The sequence below is a fragment of the Oryzias melastigma genome, linkage group LG15 (assembly GCF_002922805.2).
Source record: "Oryzias melastigma strain HK-1 linkage group LG15, ASM292280v2, whole genome shotgun sequence".
In the NCBI taxonomy this organism is placed as follows: domain Eukaryota; kingdom Metazoa; phylum Chordata; class Actinopteri; order Beloniformes; family Adrianichthyidae; genus Oryzias; species Oryzias melastigma.
In genome coordinates, this window is record NC_050526.1 from 19,663,395 (window position 1) to 19,682,330 (window position 18,936).

General features: G+C 36.1%; 1 protein-coding gene across 2 annotated transcripts in view; it reads right to left on the bottom strand.

Moving 5' to 3' along the window:
- The window catches only part of pcdh15a (protocadherin-related 15a), a 249,589-nt gene that overhangs the window by 96,061 nt on the left and 134,592 nt on the right, over positions 1-18,936 (bottom strand). For both annotated transcript variants that reach the window (XM_024296795.2, XM_036215572.1), the window contains 5 exons: positions 16,503-16,673; positions 10,446-10,554; positions 10,190-10,302; positions 4,595-4,801; positions 1,411-1,545 (listed from right to left, as the gene is read on the bottom strand). In XM_024296795.2, the coding sequence (XP_024152563.1) occupies positions 1,411-1,545; positions 4,595-4,801; positions 10,190-10,302; positions 10,446-10,554; positions 16,503-16,673 (735 nt within the window). The remainder of the gene's footprint in view (positions 1-1,410; positions 1,546-4,594; positions 4,802-10,189; positions 10,303-10,445; positions 10,555-16,502; positions 16,674-18,936) is intronic.

Consider the following 18,936-nt stretch of genomic DNA (forward strand, 5'->3'; position numbering starts at 1 on the left):
CACAGCTGTTTTTAATTTGTTAATTGCACTCAGTGTATTTAGGTGACTGGTTTTTCACATCTGAATTGTCTGGTCATCGGTGTTGACACTCTTTTGTTGGGCCCTTTGTTCCATGATTACATTTGTTAATAAAATGTTCACTTTTCTGTAACCATGACTGAACTTTTTTTGTATTTATTTTTTTGTAAACAAGTTAATAGAGAACAGAAATTATGTCTAAATCTAAAGTTAGCAAAATGAATTTAAACCATAAATTAGGGAATGACCAAAACATATAAGTCTCTTACAAAAAAAATATGTCTTCTTTCAATTTTTACTTCTTTAATGTTTTATTCTTCAGTTTGTGGCCTTACAGCAATGCCCGTCCATACAGAGTTTAATTGTTTATTTTTGGGATTACCTTCTAGAAAAAATATGTGAAATCTTCCAAGTAGGATTAGAAATGTTTTAAGGTGTCCAGTACTATAGAATGAAAACAAAGATCTGCCCATGAACACACATTTACATGGTTTTGGAGAGCTGCAGCCATCTGATGTATGCCATGTGGGAGATTGATAAACAAGGTCTCCAACCAATCAGGACTCAGATCAGAGTGCTGCTAAAAAAACAAACAAAAAAAAAACGATGTACTAGCGAGACCGCAAAAGGTAAACTGCGCTATACTGTAGGGAGGGAGAACTGTGGATTTTGGTGGTTGATGGTTTTACTCCAGTGACCATGACAAGATCTTTTGTTTCAACTAACTGGCCCGAGTCAGAATTTCACCAAAAAAAAAAGTCTGGCTAGTGAAATAGTCAAAGACCTTTAGTGAACCAAATGTGTGTTTACATTTTACATAAAAACAACCATTCACAAAAATGAACAGCTCATTTTACTGAATGACATTCTGACTTTTGCTCTGATGGTGCGTGTCCTATAGCTTTTGTTGTTCTTTGCATGTGTATTTTTTTTCTATTTGCACACATAAATATATAATAGTCTGAAAAGAGAAGCCAATGTTTGACTTCTCCAATTGTAAACAGAAAGCAGTAGTGTAGAACTCTTAAGAATGCTTTTCTAAACAAATTTCTAATAGATTTTCAGGCTCAATCATTGAGTTTTTGTGAAACATGGGGATCATTATGGATATTAGACCACAAATTACAGCAAGAAAAAAAAAAGATTGTACTTAAGTATATAGCTCCCCAGAAAGATACTTTAATTTAGATATGCAAAACATTTGGGAGCTCCAGACAATTTTCCACTGCAGTTTGAGAAACACAAGAGGCCTATGTATGGGGCCAAATTGATTTGGGGTTTCTAAAAATATGTCAAATTCAATTAAAAAAAAATTGTTTTTATTTTTTTTTTTTTCAATGAAGACACAAAGAAGAGTGATTTAGAATCAATAACCAAAGTTGGAAGACGCACCGTAAAGGTATAGGACATCTGCCTCTCACGGTCCACAGGTTCCAGGAGCCTCAAGAAGCGAGTGATTCCCGTCGGAGTCAGGCCAAACACTGTGATGTAATCATTCAGAGTAATCTTCAACTGAGGGTCTTTCGTCTTAAGGGAAAATCCAAAGAGAGAGACATGTCATCCTGTTGGTATGAGTATGTCATTATTTTTTCTTTCCATGGCCACAGCTGTGGGTCTGATGTAACCTTTTGTAAAGAACCTTTCAATTTGCCACAAAGAAGAAAAAAAAGGTATCAGTCTTCAAAAAACAGCAGAGAACATTATAGTATTGTGAATTCACAAAAGACTTTTGAACACATGATTAGAACAGTAAAATTACATTTTTGAAAAATTAACAAAGAAAAATAAAATAAAATATAAATTGTATATTTTAGTGCTAAAAAGGAATTAGACAGGCAACATGCTAACCATAATTTAAAAAAAAAGTGTTTTTCTGTGGATTTAAAAAAGAACATTGTGATAAATAAAAATATTCTAATAGGCATAAAAAACATTTTTTGATTGACTTTAAATTAAAAATATATATATTTTTAATTTGGACAAGGAAGCAAGGTGGGTAAAGCTTTGAGAATTTGGTATATTGAGGACATTAGTTTGCTTTTATTTTTACTTTCAGTGCAGTAAAACTGCTAAAATCCTCAGTGTGCATAAACTTGACACTGAAGCAGTAGGCCACGTTGGTCAGAATACTAAAATATACCCTTGATTAGTCAATCATAACAAATAAAATACATTTAATTTTACTGATGAATAATCTGGCCAAGAGGAGGCATTACCTGAAGTGGACCTAAAAGTGAACTCTGTAGTACACCACATCATTTAAGCTACAGGAGACTTCAAGTTAAAAAATTCAAAGGAAATTGATCAAGTGCATTAACCCTTTTTAAGTCGTTTGAATGAAATCTGATGTTTAACATTCCTCAATGATGCTAATTTAGCTTTTTAGACTAACGTTAAATCCTCCTATGCATCTATAAGTAAAGATATTCAATTTGTCTCCATGTAAGGGGCAGTTTCAATGATGTACAAAACTAGGAAAAAACAGAAAGGAAATACAAAAGTAAATTTAAACTCTTAATTTAAAATGTCGATTAACACCTCATCTGTTGAAATGTTTGTAGATCAGATGCATTTTTATAACAATTAAAACAGAGATCCATCATGTCATGATTGAAAGGTGGGAATATTTTGTAATGTGATTTCAAAATTTACTTTCTGGAAAACAATCAGCAAAATAAAGCATTTTGGTAGGAATCATGTGAGAATGGATATTTAAGGATGTGCATGACTTACCTAATATGGATTTTAATAAAAGGGAAAAACAATAGGGATAACAGTTTATATTGATCACAATTAAAATACTCTTACTGGCAAAAAATAGTGTTGGGTACTTTATCAATGTCATGTTTTTTTGAAAAAAATTCTTTAACCTCTTTCAGAGATTAATTTCTAAAAATGTATTCTTGGAATTGATTCAACATCTAAATTAGAAAAACATAAAAATGTGTCCCTCCTTTCTCCTTCAAACAATCATAAAACCCAGTGAGTCCAGTTCATTTCCACAGCTATCCCAGTTCTTGACTTTCACTTGACAATTCCGAACTGTTTGACATGTCGGCTTTCACAAGGAGATGTGTCCTTCAGTATTACAATCATGCAGACAGCTATGACAGCTTTTGCTCAGTGTTTCCTCCCAAACCAAGGTCTGTTGTTGCAGGACAATTTCGATTCACTTCCATCAACCAGTTCTTTTAGTTTGGAAAGCATCAGGATGGGGGTGGGTTATTGATTTTCTTATTTCCCTCTAGACTTTGATCTGTTAGTCTTCTCCAAAGACTGGGTGAAGAGGTAATTTAAAAGATGAACTAAAGGTAGTGATCTCTTTTTCTGACTGTTTGTGTGACAGACTGTGTTACCATTCATCTGTTAAACTCCAGACAAAAAAAGAGCATTTTTCAAATTCATATGAAGATACCATTTGAAAGGGATAAATCAATCTAACTTGATTAAACAGATAAGCATCGATTCATCCATATTTTTGAGGGAAAAACAATTGAATTAATGAATTCACAAAAGAAATGTCAATCAGTTTATAATATCAAACAAAACCACTCCAAACCCAAACAACCACTTGTAAGAATACAAAAGATGGGGCATCAGATAAATTATTCTAGAAAGACACAAACATATTCGCTTCACTACAGGAGATCTACTGCATATTCAATTAATTTTCAGAAAAATTTGATATTTTTTTTTCCCAATAAAAGAGTTAGAGTGTTAACAGTTGAGAGCTAAAACTGAAAAATTCAAGTGTCTCCGGCAGCGATGACTGCCCCCAGTTTCTTTTGTACTCCACACAGTGATGCATGCAATCAAAGCAGGGATGTCCCGAGTCAATTTGCAAAAAAAAAAAAACAGAACAAAGCTACAAAGCTGCTTTTGGGGGTTTTGAAAAAAAGATCTTTGCCACTGCTGTTACTTTGTTCCCTGTAACTTAATATCCTTTAGGTTTCAGCGTTGTTAAAATCAGCCCTTCTGACACGTGTGCAAAACAAATCAAAAGGCAGAATTATAAATAAATTATGAAAGTAAGCTGGTTTTTACTTGTCTGAGTAAAACAAACACATGGAGCTCTCAGATTTATGTTGAAATGGAAGATTTTTCCTGAGACACTATATCTCATATTAAAAGAAAAGTAGTTACTTTGATGCACATTTTACGTAAAGCGGTTAAGCCATTAAATCCCCAAATTTAATTTGCATTACGTATATCTATGCTGACCTATTTCAAGTTATTAAGTCTTAACAGTGCTGAATATTACAAAAGAAAACAGAAAAATTGGATTAAAGTCTGAAGATACTCAATATTCAGAATGGCTGAATTTGGAGATTAAAAGCAATGAAATTGGGTCAGAACATCCCATTATTAAACTGAGTGGGTCACTGCATGTTCCAAACACCTTTTTTACCTACAGGTGTATCACCAGGAGCAAGCTAAAGCATAAAGAAAATATAAAACAAGAACAATTCAAACATAAAAATAAATGTGGATTTTTATTGTATTTTCTTTTAGCATCATTGATTTTTACTTGTTAGTTTTTGTACACAGTGTGACTTTCTGGGTGTTTTGTTTCTACCTCTTCAATGTCATTATCCAAAGCGATGATTCCCAAGGGGACAGTGAGGTTGGCACTGGCTGAGATGGTTGTTCCCACAGGGGAGGACTCGCTCACGTAACCCTGATAGGTAGCAAACTGGAAGTACGGCGCCTGGTTGTTCTCATCGAGGATTTCAATAATGAGGTCAGCGTAGGCTGGCAGAGGGTGACCATTGTCCTGTTCAGCCTGCGGAGAAGCAAAAAGAATAAAGGTAACATTCTGAGAAGTTCTGAATGGCACAAGGCAATTACTGCCTGCTGTGAGTAACACATTAACCTACAGAATAGTTCAGTTTTATTCCAAGTTATTTTGAGTTATTGAATATATAAAGGACTCTCGCTAGCTAGCGTTAGCTAGGATCTTTCTTTGTAAAGTTAGCATGCTATCCTTGTGCATACATGGGTTCCTTCTGGGCTCTCTGGCTTCATAGGTTGATTGAGGATTCAACTAACAAGTCCCAATTCTCCCCCCACCCCTACCGCTTCTCCCTACCCCTCCAACTGTAGCGGCATTTGAAGGGGTAGGGTTATCCAAGCTCGTTTTTTTTAAGCTCTAGCCCTCTAGCCCGCTGTGCCACAGAGGAGAAGCGCTTTTCTTCACATGGGTGTGCTCTGAAGCACATAAGTTAAATATTTAAATGTAAACAATGACTTTTGGTTTTAGCATGACCTTTTTAAAGTCATAAAACCAATGTTATGTATTTCCGAGTTGACCAGCAACTATTATTGATATCATTGAGTGGGAGTAACATCCAAATTTGAAGACGCCATTATTCCATAACTCTCCATTTAGAGGGCTAAGTGTTGTGATAGGGGAAGAATTCAGATTCAGACAATATTGTCTCTAGGTGTGGATGTGAGTGTTTCTGTGATTATGTGGCCATCTGACAGACTGGTGACCTGTCCAAGGTGTGTCCTGCCTTCTCCCAAAAGCAGCTGGGACAGGCTCCAGTAGCCCCCTTGACCCAAAAGGGATTCAGTAGGTTCAACTATCCAGGATGTTCTGTGTCTTTGCTCAGCAGTGGCTGGGATGGGCTCCAGCTACTCCGTGACCTTAAAAGGGATGAAGCCAGATTGAAAATGGATAAATGGATGCATAGTTTTCCATATTTCTTTCTTTACTCTGCCCTGCTGGTGTGTTTTATTGTTTTTTGTCTTAGCTTTGCTTTTATCTTGTGTTTTTATGCTTTTATGCCACTTATTTATACTTTTTTTTTTCTCTGTCTACTTTTATCTGTAAATATTTTAGCTGTTTTTATTTTTCTTTGAATTTTTAATGTACAGCACCTTGTTTGACCGAGGTCATTTAAATTAATTTAACTTAAACTTAAGACTAAAATTAGAGCTTTGACATGAGGGTGAAGAAAGCACGGGAAAACGAGAGTCTCAAGCAAACAGCTGCAGCACAAAATTCAGAAGTCCGTTCCAAAATATTCATAAACTGCAAGTAGTTCTTGTGCAGCGCACATGTGTAATTACTCTCAAAGTGTCAATGCATCATATGTCTTTAGGGATGGGTTAAAGTTCCCCCTTTCTTCAGCTTTTGACAAGTGCAGGCTCCCTGTGTGTTCTAATGCCAATTGAAATAAAAGGATTTGGGTTGGTAATAATAATAGTGCGGGAAAAAAAAAAAAATAAATAAAACAATGCTTAAGAGTATATTCATAGTATTACTGTAGACACGCTTAAAAATATTCGCAGATAAATAATTTACAATGCTAGTGGGGCTGATAAATCAACATTTTTAAAGGAATTCTGTGAAAATGTGATACAAGTATCAGATTTGGCATGATCATACTTGATAAGATACTCTACCCAATTGGCCAATTGAAAATCCAAAGATGGTGGCCATTTTGTAAGATAGCCGCCAGAATGATAATTCAAAGCCACGTATTATATAGAAATTAATCCATTTGGTCAATTTGAAGGGTCTTGATGTGTGAGTTTTTTGCCATACTGAATTTAATTTTCCTAGCTGTGGCAAATTTAACTAACTATTACTGCATGTTTTTATTGATTAGTTAACATTTTCCTGCATCTTTGGCTTCATAGTTCTTTTTTTTTTTTTTTTTTTTTTTACTGAGCATGGTCATTTTAAAACAATGCTTATGGCAATTGCCATCAGTCTTTTAGGTGTAGTAGTAGAAGTAGTATCTATGTTGTAGCAGTTTGCCATATCATATGTGATACAAACTTATCCTAAAACAAAATAATAACTACAGAAATTATCTGATCTATTGGATATTTCCTGAGTTTTTATAAATTGTCAAAGCACTGCATAGTAAACCAACTTGTAGCAAAGTATTCCCAACCCAGCTAAATCCTTTGAAAAAAAATGATGAATGAGTAATGTCAAAGCTGCAAGGCAAATTACAAACCGAAAAATGCGACCAAAATCGCAAATTAGTAAGAGGTCCCACAGGATTGTAATAAGTGTGCTTAAAAGCTTACTCATTGGCACCCTTAACAAAGCATTAAAATGTCAGTGGAAGAAACTTCAATAGGATTACTTTGTTACAAGGTCATTCAACCCCAACTCATATGTGGCCGCATGAATAAAGAGAGGCAATTTCTCTGAGTGTCATTTAAATTACAAAAAAAACCTATATTGACAAAATTTAATCAGGATTCCATTTAGGATTAAGACTTAGTCATTAGCAGAGCCACTTAGTGCAAATACCATAATTTGGAGCAGAGAGGTGGTAATTAATGGATCTCCCTCTGCGTCAAATGAATGACCACCAATAGGGGAGTTGGCTCATAGGTAAAATTACCGGCTTAGTTAAAGGCAAATTATCTAATAAATGACTCAAAAAAATTAAATAAACTTGTTTTGACATTTCCTTACTTGATCAACCATGAAATAATAGTTTGTGTAATTCAAATGAGAGGAGAATCATCCTTAATGTATTGTAATAAAAGTGTGTTTCATAATTTTATTTAAGGAATCTAGTAAAGGAGCTCTGCTGTACTTGGTGCTCCTAGGAGTGGCTTGTTTCATGAAACCCATTCACATGTAGGATAGACTGCTGATCAGTATGATGTTAGATCATACTGGTTCCTTTGGTTCCCCTGTCCAGTCCTGTGTCAGCATTGTCACTCAAAAACAGCATCTTCCAGGTAAGGAAAATCTCCAAGTTGGGGTCTCTGGAATCCACGGTAGAATTTGAAGTGATTATTCACGTCTTCCTTTTTCATGCCTGGATTATGGTCTTTTTACATGTTTGAACCCGAGCTACACCCCCCCCCCAGGCTGTAACCCACACCAGCAGAAAAGCATCTCCCTCCAATTTGTAGCAGCTCTTCACTGGCTCCCAGTTCAGTTCAGACTTACTTTAAAAATGTAGTTTAGTCTTTAAATTTCCCAAACCTTCTCAGACTTGTAGATTATAAGGTCAGCTTTTATTGCTCACCCTCTATACACATTTTTAAAACTAGAAGGGATGAAGAGTTCCAAGTGATGTCTCCCAAACTCTGGGTTGCTCTGCCTCTGTCCTTGCTCTCCAGCGACTCGGGCGAGGCTTTTAACCCAGAAGCTTTAGAAGTCTTTTGACTATCGTAACTCTTAACAACCATTTATGCAATTATTGTAATTCAAGTGGCTTCTGGAAAAGCAACCCTGCACTTATGTGTAAAACTTTACAGTAACCGAGGCAAAGAAAAGCGGCTTTGAGCTGTTACTCAACACTTCATGTCAGTAAAATGTCGGGTATCAGTGCAAAGTTGGTATAAAAACCACATCTCCACATCATAATCAGCTGATTCCCGTTGATTAGGCAAACTGAGTTATGGTATGTCAAAGAGTGTGGGTTATTTACATCTCTGGTGTCAGTTTTTATTTCAGCAGGCTTTTAGCTAAATATGGCGGGATTCATTGGTGAGATTAGGCTAATTTGTTAATGTCAGCTTCAACACATATTTTATTTTTTTGTTTTATCCTGAGATTTTCCCAATTATACAGGTTGATAGCTCATCAATTTCATCGTTTCTTACATTATTTATCACATAGGTGGTACGTGCCAAGCTACGTTGTTTTTTAGAGACTCCTACCTTCACATGTTCCAAGAGACCCAAGATGCAATGAATTTATTCACTGTTTCAAAGATAAGACAAATGCTGTTTGGATCTGTATGGGATTGTATCAGGATTTGATTCCTGTCAAGCATGAATATTTGAAAAAAAAAAAGTCAAACCTCTACTCCCTAGAAATGCTTTTATCATTTTGACTCATTTGAGCGAAAACATTCAAAACACTTACTATGCAGACCGAAAGATCCGATAGCTGATATGTTCAAACACTTCAAATCGTTCTTTGCTGGACATAACAGACACTTCATGATGTCTAAATTTACACACACACACACACATATATATATATACATATACTTCTGCCACAGTAAAACAAGACAGCATGGAGGATTACATCGTTCCCTGGTGATTTGCCTCTTTCGCTGTGTCTCTATTTCCGCAAGGCATAGCGAAATGACCTGTTCTCTGCAGCTCTAACACACAAGCCTCGCACAACTCATTGCTATCAAAAGTCACTGTTTACCATTCAATCTTGATTATCCTGTCCTGATTCCATCATTCTTTAAGCGTCATATTGCTCCTCTTCTTCCTCTCTCTTTATTTATTTCTAATTTGCCAAACAATCCTTCTCCATCCCAATCCGCCTTTCCCCACTCATCTTCATTTTCTCCAATGCTCGGTGGATGCGCCTCTTTCAGGGTCAGTGATGATTATTAAAGAACAACAGATGTGTTTTTCAGAAAGATGCCAGAGTCTGCGGGTCATCCCGTCTGTTTACCAAAAGCATTAGGTATGTGCGCGGAATACGGCGAATGTGCTGTATCAGTGCACTCTCATTTCTTATTTTCTTCCTCTTCTGAATCCAAGATGAACAACCCCTCCTTCTCTGAATGACTCAGATAAGGCTCCTACTTTCCACCACACACACTCCCATCTATCTTAGGTTTTTTTTCCCACTTCCTCCTGAACTGTCTCTCTTCCACTAAAAGGGTGCAATTCACCCAAAAAGATGCAAATGCCTCTAATATGACTAACCTGTCTTAAGGTTGTCCTCTAATCCCCTTTTCTCCTCAGCTCCTGGCAAAAGCAGGTAATAAAGTGCTCAGGGAGATCTGGAGGTTAGTGATTGGTAAATGGCAGTAAAGCGAGCTCTCCTTTAAATTAGGATTCCCGAGGGCACAGCGGCCTATCCTCTTGTTAACTCCATAAATCATAACATTGTTCTCAATCCTTTTTCTTAAGGAGGTAAAGATACGGTTAATGGCCTTCAAGTCTCAGGTTATCTAGACCGAGCAGGTAAGAGTGAATACTAAAGCTATCAAAATGTAATTAACATTGATAAAATAAGAATTGAAATGTTGAGAAAAACTGTTTTTTTAAGCTTTACTGTGGAGGAAAAACATGTTTCACCTTGAGAATGAAATAAAAAAAACTAATTATCATTTTGTAATTGAAAGTCTCAAAAACATATCGGAAAGTCGACACTTAACCATGTCAAGAAATGTGATCCCTCACAAATGGATACGTAAGATAATTGCATTGATACCTTGATGATGAGTGTGAATCTCTGATAGAAGTCCCTGCTAATTGGCTTTAGAACTAGCAGCTCTGCAGTGCTTCTGTTCAGGGAGAAATACTCTGCGTATGTGGCTGGTTGGCCTGCAACAAAAAAATAAAAAATAAAGACGGGATAAAGAAACACCCGGAACGGGAGATTAAACATTCAAAAGAGGAGTCATGGCATACCAATGAAAGAGAAGAGCATTAAATGTTTATGATCAATAGGTGCGTGAGGGACGTACCAACCAGGATGGAGTATAGGATGCCGGGTCGATCTGAAGGGGGCTGGATGTTTCTGTCCATGTCCACGGCCCGGATGGGTGGAGTCACATTCAGGGGGTTTAGCTTTCTCTATACAAAAAAAGGTCAAAATAATGATCAGAAAATTATTCTGAATAGAAAGTCAAAGGTCTATTATTCTTGCGGTATGTAAATACAAATATGTTCGACTGCAACTGAATTGCATCTTCTTCCCAACTTTCTGCCTCCTCCCTCTTAGAGCTGAGTTGAGTGGAGCTCCACTGACTGAATGCCACATCTGCTTCATTCACTGAGGAAGATTCCCCTCCATAAAGAAGCCACATTAGGGATTTTGTGTATTTTAGCCTAAATATATAGTTAAAATGTCATTTAGTTTATATACATAAAGTTAAAAAGAAGCATATCATTTGAATTCAAAGGGTTCTGAATATGGCTAAGTAACTGTTGGTATTAAAATCAGCTTGTTTTAAAGGTTTGCACATTTTCTTCTAAAACCATAGACTGTTGTAAGCTAAATGGGCCTCAGGGCGCAGTGCAGTCACTCATAGCAGGGTTAGTGGACACAAAGTTAGTGAAATTCACAAGTGTGTCTGCTGTACTCCTTTAAAAGGAGTTACTAACTTCCTCCTTTTAGATTTTTCTTTTTTTTTACATGTCTAAGTTTAGTCTTACAAAAACAGGCAGAGTATTTTTACTTTTAAAGTCCCTCTATTACATTTTTTTTTATTAAAAAAAATGTTTTCAGTAGTGTTTTAATTATGATTATGGTGTTTTTAACAAACCCAAAACCTTAATGTCTTTAAAAGCTGTTGAACTGAAGCCTCCATTCCAAAAATATTCTCTTAGGGGGCGTGGCTTTTGGAGCTGAGCTGCTGTGTCCGGCACCTGAACTAGACACGCTAGCCAGGCCAGATGAGGAGGTTTGCGCATGTGCAGAAGCTTTCGTGGCGTATAACAGTTCATTAATTCAAACAGAGCGTTTCTGCGGCATTTTGATTGACAGAGATTTAAATGGAGAAATACTCGGAAATGCAAAAACAAAATGATTTTTTATTACATTTGTTCTCTTTCACGAGAAAAATGCCTAACATACATGTTAAAAACTCAAAAAACATGTTTTTCATCTGAGGGGGACTTTAAAGGAGTTTAATTTTCTCACAGACAATAACAATAACACACTTAAAAAAGTTATTTTTGTTGTGGCTACTTCATAAAGACAATCTTCACACCAATTCTACTTTAGATGCTGAATTTTCACAAATATACATCTTTTAAAATCTACATATTGTAAAAAATGAAAATACAAAATAAAAAATAAAAATTTACAATTAAGGAAAAAACAGTCTCATTTGATTTGTGTGTCCGTCATTCTTGAATTGTAACTCGAGATAATACATTAAATACATTGCATTTTGTGTGTGATTGTGTAACTTGCAATGGTGTATTCATATGTACAAAGATTACGAAATACAAAATACAATTTTACCTATGCACAACTTTAAATTCTATTATATATGTCTAGGTGGTTTTATGCTGGTACAATTTAATATTTTGCGTATGTACATTAATTTTGTATACGTTAATACACATATGCAAGTACGCACGGTTACACACAAAATGTTTGGTCTCAGTTACAAATGAAAAAGTTTGCATACACAAATAGGTCGACACAAGTTACAAATCAAGACTAACGCCGGGGTCAAACAGGACGTGAAAGCGACGCGAAAGCGCCGCTAAGTGGCGCGAAATGGAGTGCGCTTCCATTCGGCGCCCATGTTAACCCATGGCGTCTGTCACAGGGTCCGCGCGGTGCAGCGCAACATTTCGGCGTCTGGCCTATTTTTTGAGTCCGCGCGCACTCCGCTCCGCGCCGCTTTGCGGCGCTTTCGCATCCAGTGTAACCCCGGCGTCAGGCACACACAAATCAAATAAAACTATTTTCTCTCCATATAAAATATTTTTTTGTTTATGTACTTGTTTGTGCTAAAATAAGGAACACATTTTTAAAAAATGTTAACATGTAGTTCTGTATGTACTAAAGGAACATTGTGGAGATTAAATGTTATTAAATTTTATTCTGTTTTTCACTACCCCTGTATAAGCAATTAACACAAATAACAAAAGTACTAGTGCGATTTAAAATAAACTTAAATTTGTACATTTACATAAATCTGTTAGTGTCCTACTTTTTAATTTAAAGCCAAATGCTTCTTTCACAATTCCTTTGTGGCACTAATGTTTTGAAGTGCGCTGACTGTTTTGTGTAAATATGAATATTTCACTAATATAGGCTGTTTTTTTTTTTTTTTCTGTAACCAGAATCATTGTTTGAATACAAATCCCCCACTGCCCATCTGTATTTCCTTAAGAAAAAAACTTTTAGAGGAGATGCAGCTTTAACAAGGTCAGAAGGTCACTTGAAACCGCTTGTGTTAGATAGAGGGGATACAAAAGGTGGAAAACGAATCAGTTTATCATTACACTTGGTATAAAAAATATGGCTGATGTACAGCTATACATAAAAAAACAGATTAGATAGCCTTTAAACATCATTAAATGTCTTCTTTAAGTAAAAAAAATAAACTTATTGATTTTTTTTCCCTGCTTTTACAAGGTCTGCACTAAACGTTCTTGGTAAAAGAAGCTACAAGGAGACTACACTGATAGAAAAACACCTCCCCAAGAGAGAGTGTCTATATCTAAAGCTGTGTTCACACCACTGTCAAGCAGCTGCTCTCAATGAAAAGTCTATGTGAATGCGTATATATGCACGTTTCTTGGTGCACGCTGCATGCGTCAACTTACCTTTAAAGGGCTATTCTCAATTTTAATAAAAGTCTATGCAAACGAGCCCACAGCAGAATTTCTGACTTCTGCGTCTGGAATAGACGTGATTGTGCGTGGCTACACAGGTTTTTAAAGTCTGGTTGTGGGCTCTTCATACCAATTATGATCGGGCGCTGAAAGTTCAACCCTGTTAATCTCAATTGCAGCCGTTGTAAACATGATCACGAAGGAAAAATAAAGAATTGCGGTTTTGTTCCTGATCGGATTAGTATGACTCTAAGACGGACATTTAAAGGAACAGAGTTGTGAAAACAAGACAGTAGCAGTTTTAGGTGAATTGCCCGAGGCGACAAATCAAAGGGGGCGCCAGCTCAGTGCTCGGAAAAAAGTGCTTGCCTCGGGAATAATTCAGTGTAGTACCGCCACTGCCTGGAGCAAGATTAGCATCGCTTTGACTTTGTGGACCTAACCTCTATCTATTGTAGGTGGCGGAAGAACGTTCATAAACAGTGAAAGCACAAAAGAAGAAGTTTCTACCTGCCGCTATCTGTGTGTGTGGCGCTGGTCAGGTGTGTACAAAACCGGCTGAATGTGCGTTCATGAAAATGCGTAGAGCTCGTTCTTGAACGTATCGCATGCGGCTAATGTGTGTGCACCACGAGGCTTCTACGTTCAAAACTCTTGCATTCACATGTTTATGCATGTTTTATGACCGTTTTTAGGCTCTACATAAAAATATAAAAATGCGTTGCCATTGAACGCACATTGAAAACTTAATGAGGCTGAACTTTGATCAATCAGGGACTCCGATTAAGATGGCGTCTCTTTATTTTGTTGATGTGTCAACGGTTTGAGAATTGATCACGGAGAAGACATTAATACAGGGGTGTCAAACTCATTTAGGTCCAGGGGCCACATTCAATCTGATCTCAAGTGGGCCGGACCAGTAACATAATAGCAAAATAACCTATAGTCAACTTGTTATCTGTAGCTTTGTTGTTGTTTAGTTTTTTTCTCAGTTCTCAACCTAGTAGCCTAATCACTTATATTATTTCTATTACTGTTATTATTTGAGCTATTATTATTATCTTTTTGACTACATCATTTTCCCGATTGTGGTGTGTTTTCTTTCCTTTGCTCCCCCTAGTGGCAGAACTGCACATTGCAGCCATTTATTTAAATAATCAGAACTCGCCACAGGAATTGGCTACAAACTTACTTTCTTTTTTCAACAGCCTTATATATTTTTCTCTTCATGACTGAGATGGATTAAACCATATGTTTGACATCCCTGAATTAATACATGGTTAGCAGTTATGCACTCCTCCAGTATTTGTTTTTCAGGGGGACTCAAGAAACACACAAACAGTATGAATAAACACATATCAACTTAATGATGCTTCACAATTACCAAGAGACAAACCTCCAAGTGAATGGGTCCTCTAGTAATGGTACAGATATGAAAAAAAAACTGAATCCAGGAAACAGACGGCTTACACAGACCCTCCTTATAGGGGTATGTGTTTGTGCAATAAAGAAAAGATGTGGAAATGCAGAACTTCGTATGTGCAGATGCAAATGTGAGCATATCCATGCAGTGAAAGGCAATTGCCAATGTAACGTTGGTTGGAGGTGGGTAAATAAGGGTGGGGTGGGGGTTAAACAAGGAAAACTGTCAGATGAAAAAGCTTTTATTTGTGAAACTGCTGCTTGCAGGTCCTGCATACTTAGCACTTCGCAATCCTTTTACCATAAATTATACAAGCACAAAGTCTAAACAGAAAGGCTGAACGCACAGCAGCTGTGACTCACTATATGACCCTGTCAATTTCAACTTCATCTACATGCACAGTACACAAACACGCATTGTGTTTTTGTTGTTCCCTGTATAACAAAATCAACAACTTTGACTTTTCACATCAAGAATTTCCACTTTTTTTAGACGTGCTGTGTCTATTTCAGGTCTCCCTTGAATACTTGAGAGCGCACAAAGTATTTCTTTCACACTTGAGTATAAACAAAAGACAAAAAGAAACTAAGTATTATTAAGGCAAATTCACTCACAGCAAGAAATGATCTGATGCACTGCAGTCATCATTTCATTTTAACCATAAAACAAAGTGAAGAAGTGCAAAACATAACTTGCAGTTCATTTTCTGGGTGAAAGTACACAAATTACTTTGAATAAATATGCTTTGAATTATTTTAATGTTATTGGCACAAACGGAGTAAAATTATGTTACAATTTTAACTTACCCCTTCCGTCTTTCCATGAACTTCAGTGATCATCAACGCTCAATTATTATTTAAATCTTTGGAAAAGAAACAAAATCCCTCAAGGACAGGAAGGAAGGAGCAAAGACAGTCAAACCTTACTCTCCTTCCAATTAAGCAAAAAGGTTTAAGGACCATTAATGCTATCTTAAGTGTGTAAAGAGGTAATGCAATGTACAGAGCATACATATTCATGAAAAACTGAAAATAATGGAGGAAAAAAAACTCATATGCAAATGCTGCTAACGAAGTCCTTCCTGAATGACCTTATTTCAAGTTTAAAATAAAAATGATGTTTTCTTTGTTCAAGGTGATGATGAATTAAGTTGAGTCCTGGATTTAATGGTACATTGCATGAAGGGGTAAAGTTTGTTGTGTGCCGGGCGGATCGATTCAAAATATCAATAGTATCGATATCAAATTGGGATTGGATTGATAACGACTCATAGATGTCGATATTTTCAGCCTTGTATGAAACCATTTACAGCGTTTAAAAACAACTGAGATTTTCAGGTTGGTGGCACATCCACCACATTTAAGAAAAATATCGATACTGGTATCGATATTTCTGATATCGACCGGTATCGGATCGATACAGACCCACAGATATCAATATTTCTGAAACCATTCACAGTGATTAAAAACAATTGAGATTTCAAGATTAATGTCACATCCACCACATTTACAAAAATATCGATATTGTTATCGATATTTGTGATATTGACCAGTATAGGATCGATACCGACCCACAGATATCGATATTTCCAGTCTTGTTTGGAACCATTCACAGCAATTAAAAACAACTGAAATTTTGAGGTTCATGTCAGATCCACCTCATTTACAAAAAATATGAATATTGGTATCGATATTTGTGATATTGACCAGTATCAGATCAATACTGAAATGCTCAGTATCGCCCAGCCTTAGCTTATTGAGCAGCAGAGTGGCCACACTTGCCTCTCTGCCTGGTTCCTTACCGGCTCGGTGAGCTCTGGGATTGCAGTCCGGTAGGTGACGGGAGTGCAGTCCTGAGTGTTGTTCACCAAAATACATGGCAGGAACATAGGGCCCAGGTCATCTCCATCCAGGACGTCTACAGTCAAAGTCGTGGTTGCTGTTAATCTGTTTGGAATGAATGGAGCACGGTCCTGGTTGGCAAACAAGAAGAAAAAAAGAAACATTTTATTTTAAAGCTCTCAGGATTCTGAGCAAGTTTTAGGGGTGTTTCTGTTTTATTTGTTTATTCTGTCTTTATATATCTACATAACGGCCATTTTAACAATATGTTTTTTTCAGGTTCATAAAGTCTTAACATGATGTGTTTAATGCAACTTAAAGAACTGTGTTCATATAAAGAGAAAAGATTTGTAAAAATGTATGTGTACTTTGCTTATTTATAAAGCGCTTTCAAACTATCACAGTTGAGGAAAATGTTGCAAAAAATTATTTTAGAAAAAGGAAAAAAAAGGATATTAATACACCAATTAATAAAATGATAATGAGCTTGCATAAAAACCAAGAGATCTAACTGGCTCTTCATGTAGGCTTCAAATATGAACAGTGAAGGTGTTCTTTTGTTGTGCATAGGCAGATTCTTGCAACGTTTATGTCCAAAAGCACCTTCAAGCCTGCAAGTAGCCTTTTCAAAATTAAAAAAAAAAAAAAGTAATGCCCACAGAGCAGGAAGACGGGATAAGAAGATAGCTAAGTGTTTTGAGGTAGCTGATCCATCAGCTTTTGAAGTGAATATGAAAGGTGGTAAATGGTATAGGTCAATTTGGGGTTTCAATGACTTTGAAAACTTTCTTTCAGATCTTGAGGGAGTGCAAGAAAAAAAAAGTAAAAAGAACTATTAAATTTATTGGGTTTGCAAGTGTGGTTTTGTATAGAAAAAAAAACTATATCCTATGAATATGGTATCTGAAAGATAAATTACAATATGGTTTTTACTTAAAGTAACCCAAAAAAGGGTTCTGTGACCTCAGTAAGATCACCCATTGCTTTACAGTATGAGACATTTTGACCTAAACACTCAGAGCTAATGCAGGCAATAAAAACATGGAAGAGGACTGGAAAGGAGGGTTCACAAAAACAGTTTTGCCCTCTCACATGAGAAAAAAAAGCTTCAAAAGAAGTGAAAATCCCTTGCTTAAGATCTCAGCACAAGTGGGTCTAATTGAAATCGGGTACTTTACCCAACAGAAATTTGTCTTAGAAAAATCATAAAAAAATCATCATTGTAAGAATTATACATTGAATTTCTGACAAGGCATATCTCTAAATGTCTTTGTATGGATATAGTTTAACATAAAATTGACTTATTTTGTTAATCCAAAACTAAATCATCACTCATCCACATTTTTATTATTGCAGTACATCTAAGGGTCTTGGAATTCCAGCTGTTTTCCTGTTGTGTTTAATAATGCCAACCACAACCAGTTTGTAAATAATAAATAATAATAAGAATAAGCTGAGAGATTGAAAAAAAGTTTCAAAGTGCATATATTCTATTTTAATTAGAGCTGTCAATCAATTAAAAAAAAAAACAATCAGATTAATCACACTTTTGGATTGTGATTAATCATAATGTTTTACTAGGTACATTTTATAAGAAAATATGCAGCTTTTGAAGAATAAAAGGGTCAGGCACATTTTCATTCATTTATATTGTCTGAAACTTTTGACTTTATAAAGTGTTTAATCAAATATCCCAGAAGTGTCATTTATGCGCACAAAAACACATCACCAGTAAGAGGAGCAGAACTCTAAAGATGTCGATGTCTGCAGCATCACAAGGTACTGACAAACAGTCATAAGAAACACACATTGTGTTTCTGCACTTACTAACTTTAATATCAACTTCTAAAAACTCGATTCTGATTGGCTGCTGGGTGTGAATGCGCACCTTAAAAGAAAGTTCCGCTCACAACGTTTGCATCAATATCTGGACAAAAACAAGCAGTAAGAGGTGAACTGATACTTTATTTACTTATTAATCAGTTTATAGATCGCTTTTCTATGACGCTGCAGACGCGGTCTGCGCCGCTTCAGCCGGCTCAACGGCTGGCTGTCATGCTACCGCGACAACGGGCTGCAAGACAAATCAAATATTCAATTCAATTTTATCTATATAGCCCGATTTCACAAAAGAATTGCTTCAATTGGCTTCCCAAATAGTCAGTTTTGAGTGAAAATGCGATCTGACTGAAAAAATTATAAGAATAAAGTACTAAAAATCGGTTGGAAATGTGTTTCTTTATTAAGTGACCATGATATTATAAGTGGGAAAAAAAATGTTAACTTTGTCAGAAATTAAGAAACGCTTTAGAAGCCGGAAGAAGGTATGATTAATTTGCGTTAATAAGTATTAACACGTTCATTTTTTTTTTATTAATTGCATGCATTAACATT